At 43.1% G+C, this 14558-nt stretch overlaps 1 protein-coding gene across 2 annotated transcripts in view; it reads left to right on the forward strand.

Annotated features, from left to right (window-relative positions):
- The window catches only part of LOC120525082 (ephrin type-B receptor 4a-like), a 65163-nt gene that overhangs the window by 20321 nt on the left and 30284 nt on the right, over positions 1 to 14558 (forward strand). For both annotated transcript variants that reach the window (XM_039747062.1, XM_039747063.1), the window contains exons 2-3: positions 4002 to 4072; positions 4827 to 5487. In XM_039747062.1, the coding sequence (XP_039602996.1) occupies positions 4002 to 4072; positions 4827 to 5487 (732 nt within the window). The remainder of the gene's footprint in view (positions 1 to 4001; positions 4073 to 4826; positions 5488 to 14558) is intronic.

Below are 14558 nucleotides of genomic sequence, written 5' to 3' on the forward strand. Positions count from 1 at the left end.
TTTTAGGTAAAGTAACCCCCTTCTACTTTAAAGTGGACATTAAGGCCCCTGGCACCTCATAGTGGTTGTCTCTTTTGCTATTGCCTTTTTCCTGCAATTCCTTGCAAGTGGTCTCTGATTGGAATAAAATCTGAAGTCCCTCTGGTTTATTGTTACCCTCTCCACAGGGCGAGTGCTGCCCAGACCACCTTGGCAGATTCCACATAATCCAGAGAAGCAGTGACCTCATGGATATCCTTCTCCAGCAGACAGCATCCTTGAGGAGCCAACCTGCTGCTGGCATGTGTTAGTATAGTTAGTATAGTTAGTTAGTATCTGTTTGATGGTTATGTGTGTTTATATAAGTATGGACACACATGCATGTATATCATACAGATATTCATAGTAACAGTAACATACAAATATGCCAACCAAGGGGTCTTTGTAAAGGTTTGACTAATGACAAATTGCAAAACTTGGGGCGGCACAGTCCTGCAGTGGTAGATAGGCAGAAAGGAGACCAGAGTTCATGTTCTGGGTTCTCCCTGTGTCCTCCTCGGTTCTCTGGTTGTCTCTCTTCAAAGACTGGTCTGAGAGAGTGTGTGTGTGTGTCTGTGTTCACCCTGCAGTAGACTGGCACCCTGTCCAGGGATTGTTCCTGCCTTTTGTCCTATGCTTGCCCAGATAGGTTCTGGCTGCCCCAGAACTGTGCTCAGAATAAAGGAGGTTTGGTGGATGGATGGGTAATGACATGAAAGTGGCACAGTGATACAATAGTTAGAACTGCTGATGCTCAACTCCAGAGTCCTGGGTTTGATGATTCTGGTCAGCATTGGGTTAGCAGGTTCTCCCCAGCACTGGTAGGTTCCCTCAGATTCTCCTGATTTCCTTCCACATAGCAAAGATGTGCACTTCAGGTTAACTTGTGGCCTGAATTTGGAGCCATGTGATGGACTGGTGTCCTGTCTGGGGTGCTTGCTAATTTGTGCCAGATGCCTCTTGTGGAGTCTGATTTTTATTGTCCTTTTTATGGTTTTAAATGGAGTGTGCCCTTCAGTGAGTTGTGATATTTGCTGTACGGGTGCGTATTTGTGAAATGGTCACGAGAGCTTTGTCACCTACTCAATGCTAATATGTTAAATGTGGGGTACTGTGTATGCTTTCTGTGATTATGTGAACACCGCATACAGACTGCATATGTCAGACTACCTACTCTGTGCCTCTAGCATGTATTATACCCATGGTGTACTACATGTACTATACAAGCACACAAAATTAGCAAGACCTCTGATATTCTGTGCAGAGATTACTGTACCAAACTAAACATTAAATGCATTAGTGATGGCACATAGACATATAATGTATTCTAATAGGTTGTACAAAAGCAACGATCAAAATGGTTTAACCTGAATCTGAAAGCGTTATTCTCTAGTGGTGACCAGGATATTAAATTTCTACCATGAGAGAACAACACACTTTCGCAGATTAATTCTCACCCAGTCCCCCTTTATTACATCCAGGCTGTAATCAATGCTTGATTTGGCAGTATTAGGCATTCATGTTGACTTGGATCTGAAACAAGAACCTGATAAGCAACAAAACTTGTGGAAACTTGTAATTCACACCTTTTAATACTAAGGAGGTAACTTTTACAGTGGTATACCTTAAAAAGATATAAATGTCAGTTGGTCATTGTCCAACAGGGTCACGGGGTGTCTGCTGGAGCAATCCCAGCCAACATAGGGCGCAAGGCAGGAATAAATCCTGGGCAGAGCGCCAGACCACTGCAGGTCACACACACACACCCACCAAGCACACACTAGGGACAATTTAGAATCGCCAATGCACCTAACCTGCATATCTTTGGACTGTGGGGGGAAACCAGAGCACCCGGAGAAAACCCATGCAGACACGGGGAGAACATGCAAATCCATGCAGGGAGGAACTGGGAAGCGAGTTATATACATGTGCAGTGCACATATTGTATACATGTACTTAGAGTACAGCAGCAGCGTGTAAATATGTACACAGATAATAGTGCACTCTGTAAATGTAATCATTCTAAGAAATACAACTATTATTGGTTTTCTTGTATTGTCCTTTGAGCCGCTATCTGTGTATTCTATATTTTTTATTTTGCTGTGACATCATTTAATAAAGTGCATCCAATCGAATTGTTACTTTGCACATTCCATGTACATGCATGCTGCATATGTATTATACTCAAATATTTAAAGTGTTGTTCACATGTAGGCTATAACAGCTATATTGTGCACACATAAGCTGTAAATGTCATTGTACATAAAGACAGTGCGTAAAGCTACACACACACACACACACACATAAAATATGCCATAAATGTGTTTAACACACGTTGCACACACCCAACATAGTTCATACCCACGTGCAGTGCACGCATGCAGGGGGCTTGGCATTGTATATTTGCCAGGTCACTACAGAGTGAGATGCCACGATATTTATTTCACGTATTGCACGTAAGTGGACTTCACAGTTCACTTGGGTATCTTTGTGTGTCTGATTGTCTGCAGTCACCCTCTGGCTTCTCAGGGCTCATGCCTAACATGTTTACCCTGCTGGGTTTGCGTCAATTTTCCCTTCTCTCTCTCTCTCTGCCTCTCTCCAGGTTGAGTTTTACACTCAAGGGGTCACATATTTTGCTATTGGCCTCTGTTTGTAGCCTCAGGGTGAAACCTTCATGCTACATTGTGAGTGAGGTCACAGGTTTGGATCTCACCTCTGCTGCCCTTGGTGACTGGCATCGCCAACCTCACATCTCTAAGGGTGTATGTCACTCTTGTAAGGGCATGTGTGTTGAGATGACGCTCGCCAAAGTTGATTGAATTTGTCTTTCCCTTCTCCTCCTTTTCTGGAAATTACAGCCTGAAGGCATGAGCAATGCGACACACGTAGCTTCAGTAAATAAATAAACAGATAAGACACGCTTGCTTAATCGGATTTACATAAAAAATGAAAGGTACGAGTTGTGCAGCTGCTCGTTTAGGCCTCGTGTATCCCAACTCCAGAGTCTAAATGCTACAAAGACATGGGCCTCTGGTTAGTGACTTGACCACGTAGGTCTGAACTTGTACTGGAATGCCATTTAAAGGGGACATGGGGTGCCTGAAATTAATCCCTGTGCCTCTACTGCACATTGAAGCCTGAAGTGAGGTGACTGCTTGTATTAAAGGCACCATGAAAGAATTAACATTTTGAATGTGCTGTTCAGGAGCTTCCGTCCCATGGCACAGTCTGTACTGGGCACACATTTGTCATGTGGGCAACACCTCCTCGTGTCTCCCACACCTCTCTGCCAAGGCACCATATACTTAACAAGGGTCCCCATCCTCAAAAGTTCTTGTCAAGTTACCATAGTCTCACTCTCCTATTAGCTGGTAATGCACATTCACTGGAGTCGGGAGGTCTTTTTGAAGGACCCTCCAATATATGAGGTATTCTGTTCTGTGTCTCCCTCCAAAGCTTGAGAATAAGCCACAGTTATTACTTGCATGGGCATTGAAAATGGCAGGCTTTATAAACTTGGGGTGTGCCAATTGGAGTTTCCCATTTCTCAGATCAACTCCCAGACTCTGAGCCAGTTCCGCTTGTTACCAAACACCTTGCACAGTAACCATCTGAAGGAAAAGTACTAAAGCAGGTGGTCCAGTGGTGCCGATGATCTAAACCCTTTAGGCTCCCAGATTCAGTCTCAATTTTGGCCTCTTTTTCTGTGCTGCTCTTTCAAGTACCTCTTTAGCTCCTTCACTAGTCCAGCAATGTTGTTTTATGCAGTGTTCTCCTGGCGCTCCTTTCTAGATGGTTCTATGTCTAAGTGAATGTATCAGAGAAAATATAATTTGATAAATATGATGTGCAAGGTGGTGCCAACATAAGAGACACTTGACCAGTTAGACAATGAGAGCACAATTTGGTCAGTAGGAAGTGAGCAGGACAATGTTCTGTCATGCAGATGGCATCACCTTTTTGCATTTTTTTCCCCACAGAAACCCTGCTGAACACCAAGCAAGAAACCTCAGATCTGAAGTGGACCATCTACCCGAAGGCTGATGCACAGGTGAGCACAGGAACCCATGATGCACCCTTTGAAATTGGTGGGCAACACAACTGGCACCCTTGATCCCAGTTATCATACAATTATGAAGTACCTAATATAAAATATGCTAAATATGTAGTTCAGCAAAAGGACACGAGGGTCTAGATCATCATTGGCTAGTCTGTCTCTTTGGCAATGTCCAGCAGTCAAAAACTCATGTGTGTAGGCCAACTGGGTAACCTGGATGTCCATGGCCCAGACTGGGGGAAGCCATACCTATGTGACTTTGACAGAATCCAGAGATGTGGAAATTTCACCCCTCACCATGACCACTATATAAGAGTGTGAGGAGTGGTGGCATCATTTTATAATTTGTGTCTTGTGTTGTAGTGTTTTCAGTGAGTAAATGAAATGGTACAAGATACTTTTTGTTTGGTTAGATCCTTTTTAGCAATTGGTGGCACCCGGTCTTTAGGAGCCAGGGCCTACCTTTCATTTATTTAGTGCCTTTTTTATTGTTAACATCAGTAGAAGTGCAGCAATATAATGGGCAGGGCCTGAGCTGGCAGCCTTGTTGTTGACAATACACTGCAGTTCTCATAAGACTACACTGTATGATGATAATTTTGCTAATAACTTTGGTAAATGTGAGAATATTATAAATTCTTCGAAGTTTTTCTACCATCGCTGTCATGGTGGATGGAGCATTAAGAGCAAAGCAGGTCACTACTCTTTTTTTTTTTTTGATATGAATATCTTCCTCTTTTTTTGATAGTGGGAAGAGGTGAGTGGACTCGACGAGGAAGGCAACAGTGTACGCACATATCAGATCTGCAGCCTGGAGGGCAACCAAAACAACTGGCTGAGGACCACTTTCATCCCCCGTCGGGGGTCTTCCTACATCTATGTGGAGATCAGGTTCACCATCATGGAATGCTCATTCCTGCAAAGCAGTCAGGGCTGCAAAGAGACTTTCAACCTCTTCTACTTTGAGGAAAACTCAAATGTGGCCAATGACGTTTACCCAGCTTGGATGGAAAATCCATATGTCAAGGTGGACACTGTTGCGGCTGACTACCTCCTCCGCAAGGGCTCTCCTGGAAAGTTCAACACCAAAACACTTAAGCTGGGCCCTCTGACCAAAAATGGCTTCTACCTAGCCTTTCAGGCGCATGGCACTTGCATGGCCCTCCTCTCAGTGCGTGTGTTCTTCAAGAAATGCTCAGCTGTGACTGTGAACTTCACCCACTTTGAGGAAACTGTACCCCACAACCTGGTGGAGGAAGCAGTGGGACAGTGCGTGCCAAATGCCCACTTGGACACCACTGTGCCAAGGATGTTCTGTGGGGAGAATGGCCAGTGGGTAGACCAAGTAACCTCGAGCTGTTTGTGTAATGAAGGGTATGAGCCATCGGAGAAGAACACCATGTGCAGAGGTAAGAGAACTTTGGCAGTTGTATTGATATGTTTTACATTTGGTAAATGTCAAATTCATTTTTTTAGTAAAGAAAGGAACGTCAGGAATAAATTTAATAATGCTGCTTATTCTTCCTGTGGTATTTAAACGTTATCTACACTCAGAACTGAACTTCTGCTAGTTATTGCTATACCATGTGCCACAGATCTATTACTAGCTCTAAATAATTCTCTCATTGGCATCTCTTAGATGACAAGACCTTAGCTGAATATAAGTTGTGGTAGATTGGCAATAAAACTGTTTGACCACAGTTGCTCCACCCTAGGCTTCCATCTCCCATGGGGGATTGAAATATCATCCATGAAGCTGCCATCACCATAGTGTTTGTGCCAGCCTGTGTTAAGTAGCCTGACCCCTTCTCCTCTCCTCCAAAATGGCCCTTCTGTTGGATCTCTTGGCTGGAATTAAAGCCTGACAATCACCTTCTCCCTTTTTACTTTTCATATCTACTTGATGTGTCATTTCTCTTTACCCTTTGTGCTTATGATTTGGACCGTGGCCTCACACAATCTTGTTGGCAATATATGCTTGTGCTTGCTCAATGGCCACCCCTTGGCCATTAACCCACGAGATTTGTTTTCCCCCATAATAATAGTGAATTGCTTATAATATTGTGGGGAGTACATTCAAAATGAAACCTACTTCTTCACACAATGAGTTGTGAGGATGTGGAATAAGCTAACAAGTCAACAGCTTACCTGGAGGAGATGTGGAGACCACTGAGCTAGCATCCAACTGGCCAGCTCGAGGAATGGAATGGCTGCCTCTCGTTTATCTTGCTTCTTTTAGTGCAAGTCGAAGTCCACATTACTATATATATTACTATACTACAGATATTAGTATTGTAAACAAAAAGGTGAGCACTGGGACTTTTGAAAATGCTCTCCAGAGACATATATAGACATATCCAGAGATGTATACTTCTGAAAACGCCAGTGGCAAAGTGGACAGGTCAAAATGTAGACTTTTAAAAATGCAGACGCCAGTCACACTCTGATTTGCCCTTACCTGATTGGATCTTGCTCATTACGACGTGTCATTCCCTGATTGGTCACCCTTCACAGAAGTGCAAATTCCCACTCAGTGGTCATAGAAGAGTTGCTTTCCAAGGCGCTGCTTGTGTTACTTACCTGTATGCATCTAACTTGTGTTTCATACTCTTTTGAATACTGCATATATTCACAAAAGGTAAATAATTTACTGGTTCTGATGTTTTGCAATAAATTCCGTGGTCAATGGCTGTAGCACCCCTTTAAGGATTTTTCTTCTGATGTGCACATGCCTAGTGTAGACGAATGTCTACGTCGTATGCGAGTTTGGTGATTTTTAGTGTAGACTTTTGTAAATGATTTGAAAACACTGGTGTGGACCAACATTATTTTGGTTTAATAACACTATTTATAAATAAAAGGTAGTAATGTGACTCATTGCTATCCTTCAGTCCAATTAGTGCTTATCTAATCGGTTTCACTACTTTATAACCACACTTCCACCACCCATATTAGTCACTTGTTCATTTGTGGAGAATTTTTGCCTTTTTCTTTCATTAGCACTCTAATGTACAGCCTGTTTCTCACTTGTGAGGACAGGTCTGGTCAATCACTTCACAAAGTTCCTATTTCGAACGTCGCTTTCATTTGTGCAGCCCCTCTGTTGACAGTAATTTGATGCTGCACAGGGAGCCATTGTAGAGCAGCATGACAAGAGGTTACATGGTCTGTTTGTTAGCAGCATTCTGAACCCCTGTAAACATGTTGGTGTTTCAGTTTGGAGGCTACATCACTTTCTTAGAAATTGTTTTCTTGACATTGTCCACCAATAAATCATAAGTTCCACGTGTAAAATATTTTGGGAGCTATTGCCATGAATGCTGAATGGGGCCTGGCAGTTGGTGACTTTGTGATCTTTGACATGAACTTCTTTGGGAGTGTAAAGAGCTATACATTAAAAAAAAATCGTGTTGCCAGTTCTTTGCTTGAGTAGTTAGAATTTTAAGTTGGCGCCATAGATTGATTAGTGGTTTGTTGACAATTCAGACTCATCCTTAGCACACAGTTGATGCAGTAGGACCATTTAAAAGGAGAATTGTAGCAGTGCAATCCATTCAAACCACCATTTTGCCAAATGGCTTCCTAGTACCCAGTTTCTTATGGCTATTTAGCCCAGAATGGTTTGGCCTGCTGTCTTTGCATCTCTAAGCACATTTTTCATTTGTCTATTGCCTTTGCTAGTTTGCGTAAAGTGCAGCCTGCTTTCCCCACCTTGTAGTTTTGGCTTGTCGCTTAATGTACTCTTAATGCGGACCTCTTAATCTTCCTTGTCCCCCTGCCAGTTGGACCTTTGGACCATCCCTGTTTTACACGTTTAGCTCTTTGGTCATTCTTGAAGTCTGTTTTTTATTTGTTTGTTCATTTTAGTCCACTCTCCTGAGTGTAATTCCAGAGTGCGAAAACTCAGGCAGACGGGAGATGCCTTGCAGATGAATAAACATGACACTTTTTGTTCCTTTTCCCAAGTGGATTCTCTACCGTTCCCTTTGATTGGCTTTGATTTATTTTGCCCACCTCCTGTCAAGGTTCATAACCTGCTGCTTCTGTGCCCCCCACAAAAGTGAGCTCCCACCTCTCATCATGGCCATGGTGTTTCAGTTTATTATGGTTTTTTGCTGAGGCCTGTCAACTTGTACAACTTGGAGCACAGTGGGCCTTTTAACAGCAGCCAGTGTGCCCAGGCTGACACATGTTATATAGCCCTGGGCAGACCTGAAAACACTTCAAAGAAATTTACAGGAGAAAAATGAACGTAATCTGGCGAGGGAAGATTACCCCTTCGGCATATGTGCGATTGTTGTGGCATCTTTATTTTTTTTTTCTCTCACACGTGAGGGGAAAGTGTAGAAAGGCTACAGGAATGTCATGTGTGAAAGGATCAGAGCGGCTGGTTCTGTAACATGCCGAGTAGGCTGTGCCTCAGTTGGAAGGCTTTAGCCCGCTTTGGTGGAGGCATATAGGGGTGCCATCTGGCACCAGTTTCCTTGCACTAAGCTTTCCTTTGTTCATTAATCGGTTTTGGTCTGTGGCCATTAATTGATGTCCATCTAATCGGTTCCTGGTTTTTTTTGCAGGCCTAATTTACATTATACCTTAAAAGTTCATTAATGCTGCTGGCATACATATCCGTCACTGTTACACCTTTTCTTTACAATGGGCTATACCCCCACAATCTAGAGGCAGAAGTGTCAATTGTCACTGGGATAACTTGTGAGCCCCCTTGCATTACTTGTTTCGGACTGAGAATTTAAAATTGTCTGGGTTGTGGCTTTCTTTCTGTATGACATTTAGTAAATGTGAGTTCTGGTAATAAAAGTTGATTCCTTCTCCTTCATAGACTTGTTAAAGGAATACTTCATCCACTTTTTTTTTTGTTCTATGTTATTTACTACATGTAGTTTGTAATGGTGGTCAAGATAAATGTTAATCTCATGTTTTTGACTTGATTTCAAACTTTATACAATATGCATGTCTGGTGCCAACATTGGACAACAGCAAACAGTATCAAAAATGTCCATGGAAAAAATAATTCATGTTACATGTATCACATAATCCAAATGTCCTGTCATCCAGTGAGCAGAACTGACTTCTGGCTCAGCCAGTCAGTGCCTGGATAAGTAAATCCCATTAATATGTTGTAGGAGTGTCACTGAAGTATGAAGTTGGGGGTTGTCATATGCTCACAGTATCCCACACATGTATTTTTACTAAAATATTCTTAAATAATCCATATGTAGAAATGCTCTCGTGAAAAAACACAAACAAGCATTTCAATTGTAGACCCACCTGTCGTCATTACATTTATGTGCATAGTACCTTGGGATTATTTACTAGCATTCTGGGAAACTGCAGGAGTGAACTGACCTTCTGCTTGCTGATATGCACACAAGTATGAGGTATCTTCTCTTCTTGATAATGTCACCACTCACTTTTAAAAATTTTTAATCTTTAAAGTTACTCATCTCTCAGTGCATCCTTTTTGTTTATCACATGAAGTACAGCGTTAGTCGGTGACTGGACTGGACTCCTGAGCAGTGGGTGAGGTGGGGAGGCAGGTCTTCAATTCAAATGGTCGATCACATCTGCATGCATTTCATTTTTTGTTCTTGAGGACTTTTTCCAGAAGTTTAACAATGTTTTAGCAAAAAATGCAGGCATTTTGCACATTGTGAGCAAAATGACGAAAATAACAGCATTTATTTATATAGTTACATTGTTTGAGTGAAAATTATCTTAAGGTGCTTCCCAAGATGTCCAAGAAAAGACTTGTGGATTATGCGACAGGACTTACAGAATTTTTTCCCCATGTAATTCTTAAATGTTGTCCAGTGTTGCTCAACAAAGATACCTGTTCCACCAGAAACTTTATCTCTGTTCTGCATGAAAACATGTGTTTAACAATTTGGACCATCAGTATGAACCACATAGAGTAAGTAACATATGAAAAAATTGTGTGCCACAAAAATTGTGACGTTCATCAACAGATGAGGGGAATATTTTCTTAATGGCCAGAGACGTGCTACAACATTCTCCTAAACTGGGTAAAAGTGTCTGCTAAACCTTTCTGTAATTGATTTCCTTTGTTTGAAAACATAAAAACAGAATAGAAGTCACCCAAATGTCCCCTTTTCTGTTGACCTCGGTATAAAAAAAAGTTTTCCAACAATGCTGATGCAAAAATAAGTCTACTTTCCCACAGACTTTGATGGAAAATAGCTAATATGCCCCTGTTTCCATTGACTCCTATGCTACAGATCCCCAGAATGTTGCTCTTTTAATTTAACCTGAAACAAAAATTGCTCAGCTCTCCCTGTTTCTGTTGACTTTGAAATAACAGACTCCAAAATGCCAGTCATCACCACTCCTGCGCCCAGCAGAATATGTTTAGTGGAAGTTACCATTAATTGATCATCTCGCTCTGCTGTGGGAGTACAGACATACTTGGGCCTCTTCAAGTTAACATCGTCAACTCTGCGTGCTAATTAGGGACAGGCCTTCCTATCTGGGTATGATGTTTATGGTCCAAAGAAAATGGTCTTTAATGAGGGCAGAAATGGGTTTGACAATTCTTTCAAATTTTGGTGGTGATTTAAAAGAAAAAAAAAAACTCACTTAAAGTTGCCAATTTAAGTAAAAATCTGTAAGGGACACCCACCTCCAAAAAGTGCAGAGGGGGGCATTAGGATAAATACTTGGAGTAAATCAATATTCACAAGGGCCAAGTGGTGGTCATCACTCCTTCCATTAATTGTGAGTCGGGCTACAAAGATGACCTGTGGCCACTGTCCATACACTGAGCTGAGTAACCTTGGACCGTGAGATCATTTGAAGTCCTCAGTCTGAGCTCACATTAAATGGAGAGTTCAATGAGGCACAAATTAGCCGCTGGTTAGAAGACAGACTAGAATTAAAAGCTCTGATCACTGTGCCTTGTCATGAACTTAGAAGTCTTTCACAGTCCTCAGTTTGAGCTTGGAAACCACGGAACAAACTGTCCAGTTAAACGCAGAGTTCAAAGAGACACATAAATTAGTTGCTGATAAAGAGAAAGGATAAAAAATACATCTTCCGCCCTCATGGAACCGACTTGAGTAGCCCTGATCTATGAGGTCATTCACAATCTTCTCATATTGAGGTTGGAGTGGGGGGAGGTGGACAATAAGTCCAGTGAGATGCGGAGTTAAAAGGGACACGCAAATTACCCACTGATTATGAGATTGGCTACAATGGAAACCTGTGTCCACTCTGACCCCCCAGCTGATTCTTGAGGAATTAGAGCATTGGGCAGATTGACATATAGGTCAGCCAATCAGTGCTTGGGTGAGTGAATCTCAATAATATGCTGTAGGAGTGCCTCCAGAGTATGGAGGAGGGGACGGTGTACTGAAACAATTCAGTGAAAAAAGGGGACATAAGGCCCGCTAGACACACTGTTAGCCCCAGTGCAAGCTTAAGCCACACGGTAAATGCCCATTAGTGTAAGGAGGTGACTCACACAGCAACTTGATTATATAGCTGGGACCGACTCATTTAAGTCTGAGAAGAGCAGCACACAGAAGGGTGAAGGTTGAGTATCCGTTTGAACCAGTGAGCCATCTGCTTGGTCATGAATGTCTGGTCATACAGGTGGTTCCTTGGCAGCCACTGGAAGCCTTTGTGGGAAGCACAACCGTCTCATTTGTAAGTCATGGCAATCTGAGAATACAGTTTTCCAAGAAGCGAGCACAAGCTTGTGCGTGTAGAGATGCTTATGTATGCATAAAGCGCCTGCTCCAACCTACTGATTAAGCCAGCGTCTGGCACACTATAGCAGCAATTAAAAACTTCATTAGCTCACCAGAATGCAATGGCGAGCTCCAGCAAGGCATGTCTCTTCTAGTTTAGTTAGCAAAGCTGTGTCTGCAGATCACCCGAGCCTTCAAGCTGCCTCTTAATGAGGCTGCTGAGGAGAAGCATCTAATCCATCATTCTGGATGGACTCTCAGTGTGGAAGCATAGAATAGGCTGGGGGGTGGGTGGGGTCTCTGAACAACGCACACCCCATAAAGTGTGTTTATGTGGAATGAAAGTTTGATGCAACTTGGAGAAGTTCTCGTAACTTGGCCTCTCCTTCAAAAGCACTTTTATGAGGGTGACGCCTTCTGGAACGCAGATGATATTTGGCCATTGGGCTGTAGCTTAGAGTTGTTGGGCAGGGTAGTAGCAGTTGTAGTACTGGTACCGTCACATGTCTGGAGTATAGTGAAATTCTTACTTGCTTATAAGGAACGCTTTGGCCCTGTTGAATTTGTGCCATAGCTTTTCTTGGTACACAACTCTTTTGAATAAAATATCTTGTGGTCCTCCTGGATCGTGTGTGGATAGTTGGTAATGGGTCTTGATTCTTTATGGACCATACTTTGTGCACTGACAGGAGAGTTTCTGGTTCACTTAGCTCAAACACAGATTGGCAGTGATAATTATTGGTGTCAGTAGTCTTTGGTCTTCTGGTTGAAGCACAGAGTATATTTTACAGCTTTTTGCCTGCTTGAGTCTTTATCAGGTTTTGCCCAGCTAGGTCAAACCTTGGTTGACTGCAGCCATTTGTGATGATTGAGAGTCTTGTTTGTGGTGGTGCCAGACGCCCCTTGGTCTTCTGGATAAAGAGCAGAGTTTTGGCCCTCTTGTGCTTGTTTCAGTTTGACAGTAGGTGTTGACCAACTAGGTCAAAACTACTGGGTTGACTGCCTCAGTTCTTGGTATTCTGGTGTCATTCTTGTGTTGTTGAAAGTGGACATTGTTCCTTCTGATTTGAAATCTGGTTAGAGGTGGGCCCACTTTTGTAAAACCTGGTTTGGCCCCATTAGTTCTTGGTACTCCTGAGTCATGTCTATGTTGATGCCAGTAGTCCTTGGTCACTGAAGGTTGTGGCTCTAAACTATCTGAAGTCAAACGTATGAGGTGGGAAGTACTCCATCTTATTGGTGAAAAGGCCTCTTCTACTCACAGGCCCCTGGGTACATATATAAAATGCCCAGATGGTAGATTTGCCCCTGGCCTGCAGGTAGTGGTATTTGTTTATTTTTTATTTATTCAGCCATCTAAGAATCACATACTCCAGTTATGGGATTGCATGGACCAGCACCATTTTTATAGCATCACTGGGTGTAAGCCACAAACAGATTCTGAATTGCATGGCAATTCTTCACAGGGCATACTCACTCACACAAGGTGGCAAGAGAGTCTTAAACTAACAGATGTGTTGGAGGAAATTTTGAGAAACCAGGAAAATCCAACCCAGTCATAGGGGGAATGTGTCAACTTTGCCCAAACTGTGACAAGACTAGGAATAAAAGAGGGCACTTGGAGCTGTAAGGTAGCGCCACTCTACCCTGTGACACAGTGACACCCTCATCCCATTTATGTGATTTCGACACAGAGTTTTATGTCCAGGGTCCAGGCTTTATTTTAGAAGGTCTCTTGCAAGACATTGGGGATTTCACTCAACGCTGAAATGGACACATAGTGGGTCAAGGAGCAACTGAAGGCAGGCCTAATTTGACTCCTCTAGGCCATGTTGGGTGGGCAATTTTTGGTCCCCAGAAGGTTGCATTTACTTTACAGTTATTGGGAAGCTAAAGAGCAAAACAGCAGCTTGACCCCATTCTGAGATGATATTTGTAGAAGTGTAGTTATCGCATGCTTGCTTTAAGGCAGAGCAAAGCCTAGACATTGAAATTAGAGGTTGACACATGAATGTCAGTGTGACACAAGTCTGAATAAGTGCTTTTGTTACCTTTCTGCTCCGGCTGCTTTATAGGGGCATAGGTGAGATGTGTGGAGGCCACTTATAGCTGGTTAGTAAAAATTAATCTTTGTAGCTAAAGTGGGGGTGTGTAAGTGGTGTGGCAGGGTGGTCGATTAACACCAAAAGTGAAGCCAGCAGAGAGGCCTAACGTGGCAACAGGCTGCTCAGCCTGGGCGGGAACGGCACGGACCAACTATCCCACTTTTGGCCGCGTCACCCGCTGCTGAGCCAATTTGTAGTTTTCGCCGTCTCCGCCTCAGCAGCTCTTCTGCTAATTGGTCTTCATTCTTTACACCGAGGCCCCACAATACACATTCTCGACAAACTCCTCTTTGCTTCTCAGACAAAGGCCTTTGTCTGCCTTGGAGGGGCTCTGAGAGCAAGCCACAGGCCAGAGGTCGCACTGGGGTCACATTCCAGATTGCGGATTTGCCGCTGCGGACAGCTCAATGGCCAAGTTCTCCCACAGCGTCGAGGTGATGAGGCTCGTGAGAAAAGACGGGTACTTTGAACAGCCGGGAGTGAGGGGCAGGAGGGAAAGAGACCCCATTGCTGTATCTCTCAATTGCACGCTTTTCAGGGCCTCTTACCAAACACCAGTCATGCCACTTCACTCTGGCCTACAGACAGACATCCCGGTATTCACTGAAGATGCCTTCCTGCATGCGGAGCTTGTCTGCACTAATCAGTCTG

The sequence above is a fragment of the Polypterus senegalus genome, chromosome 3 (genome assembly GCF_016835505.1).
Source record: "Polypterus senegalus isolate Bchr_013 chromosome 3, ASM1683550v1, whole genome shotgun sequence".
NCBI lineage: Eukaryota > Metazoa > Chordata > Cladistia > Polypteriformes > Polypteridae > Polypterus > Polypterus senegalus.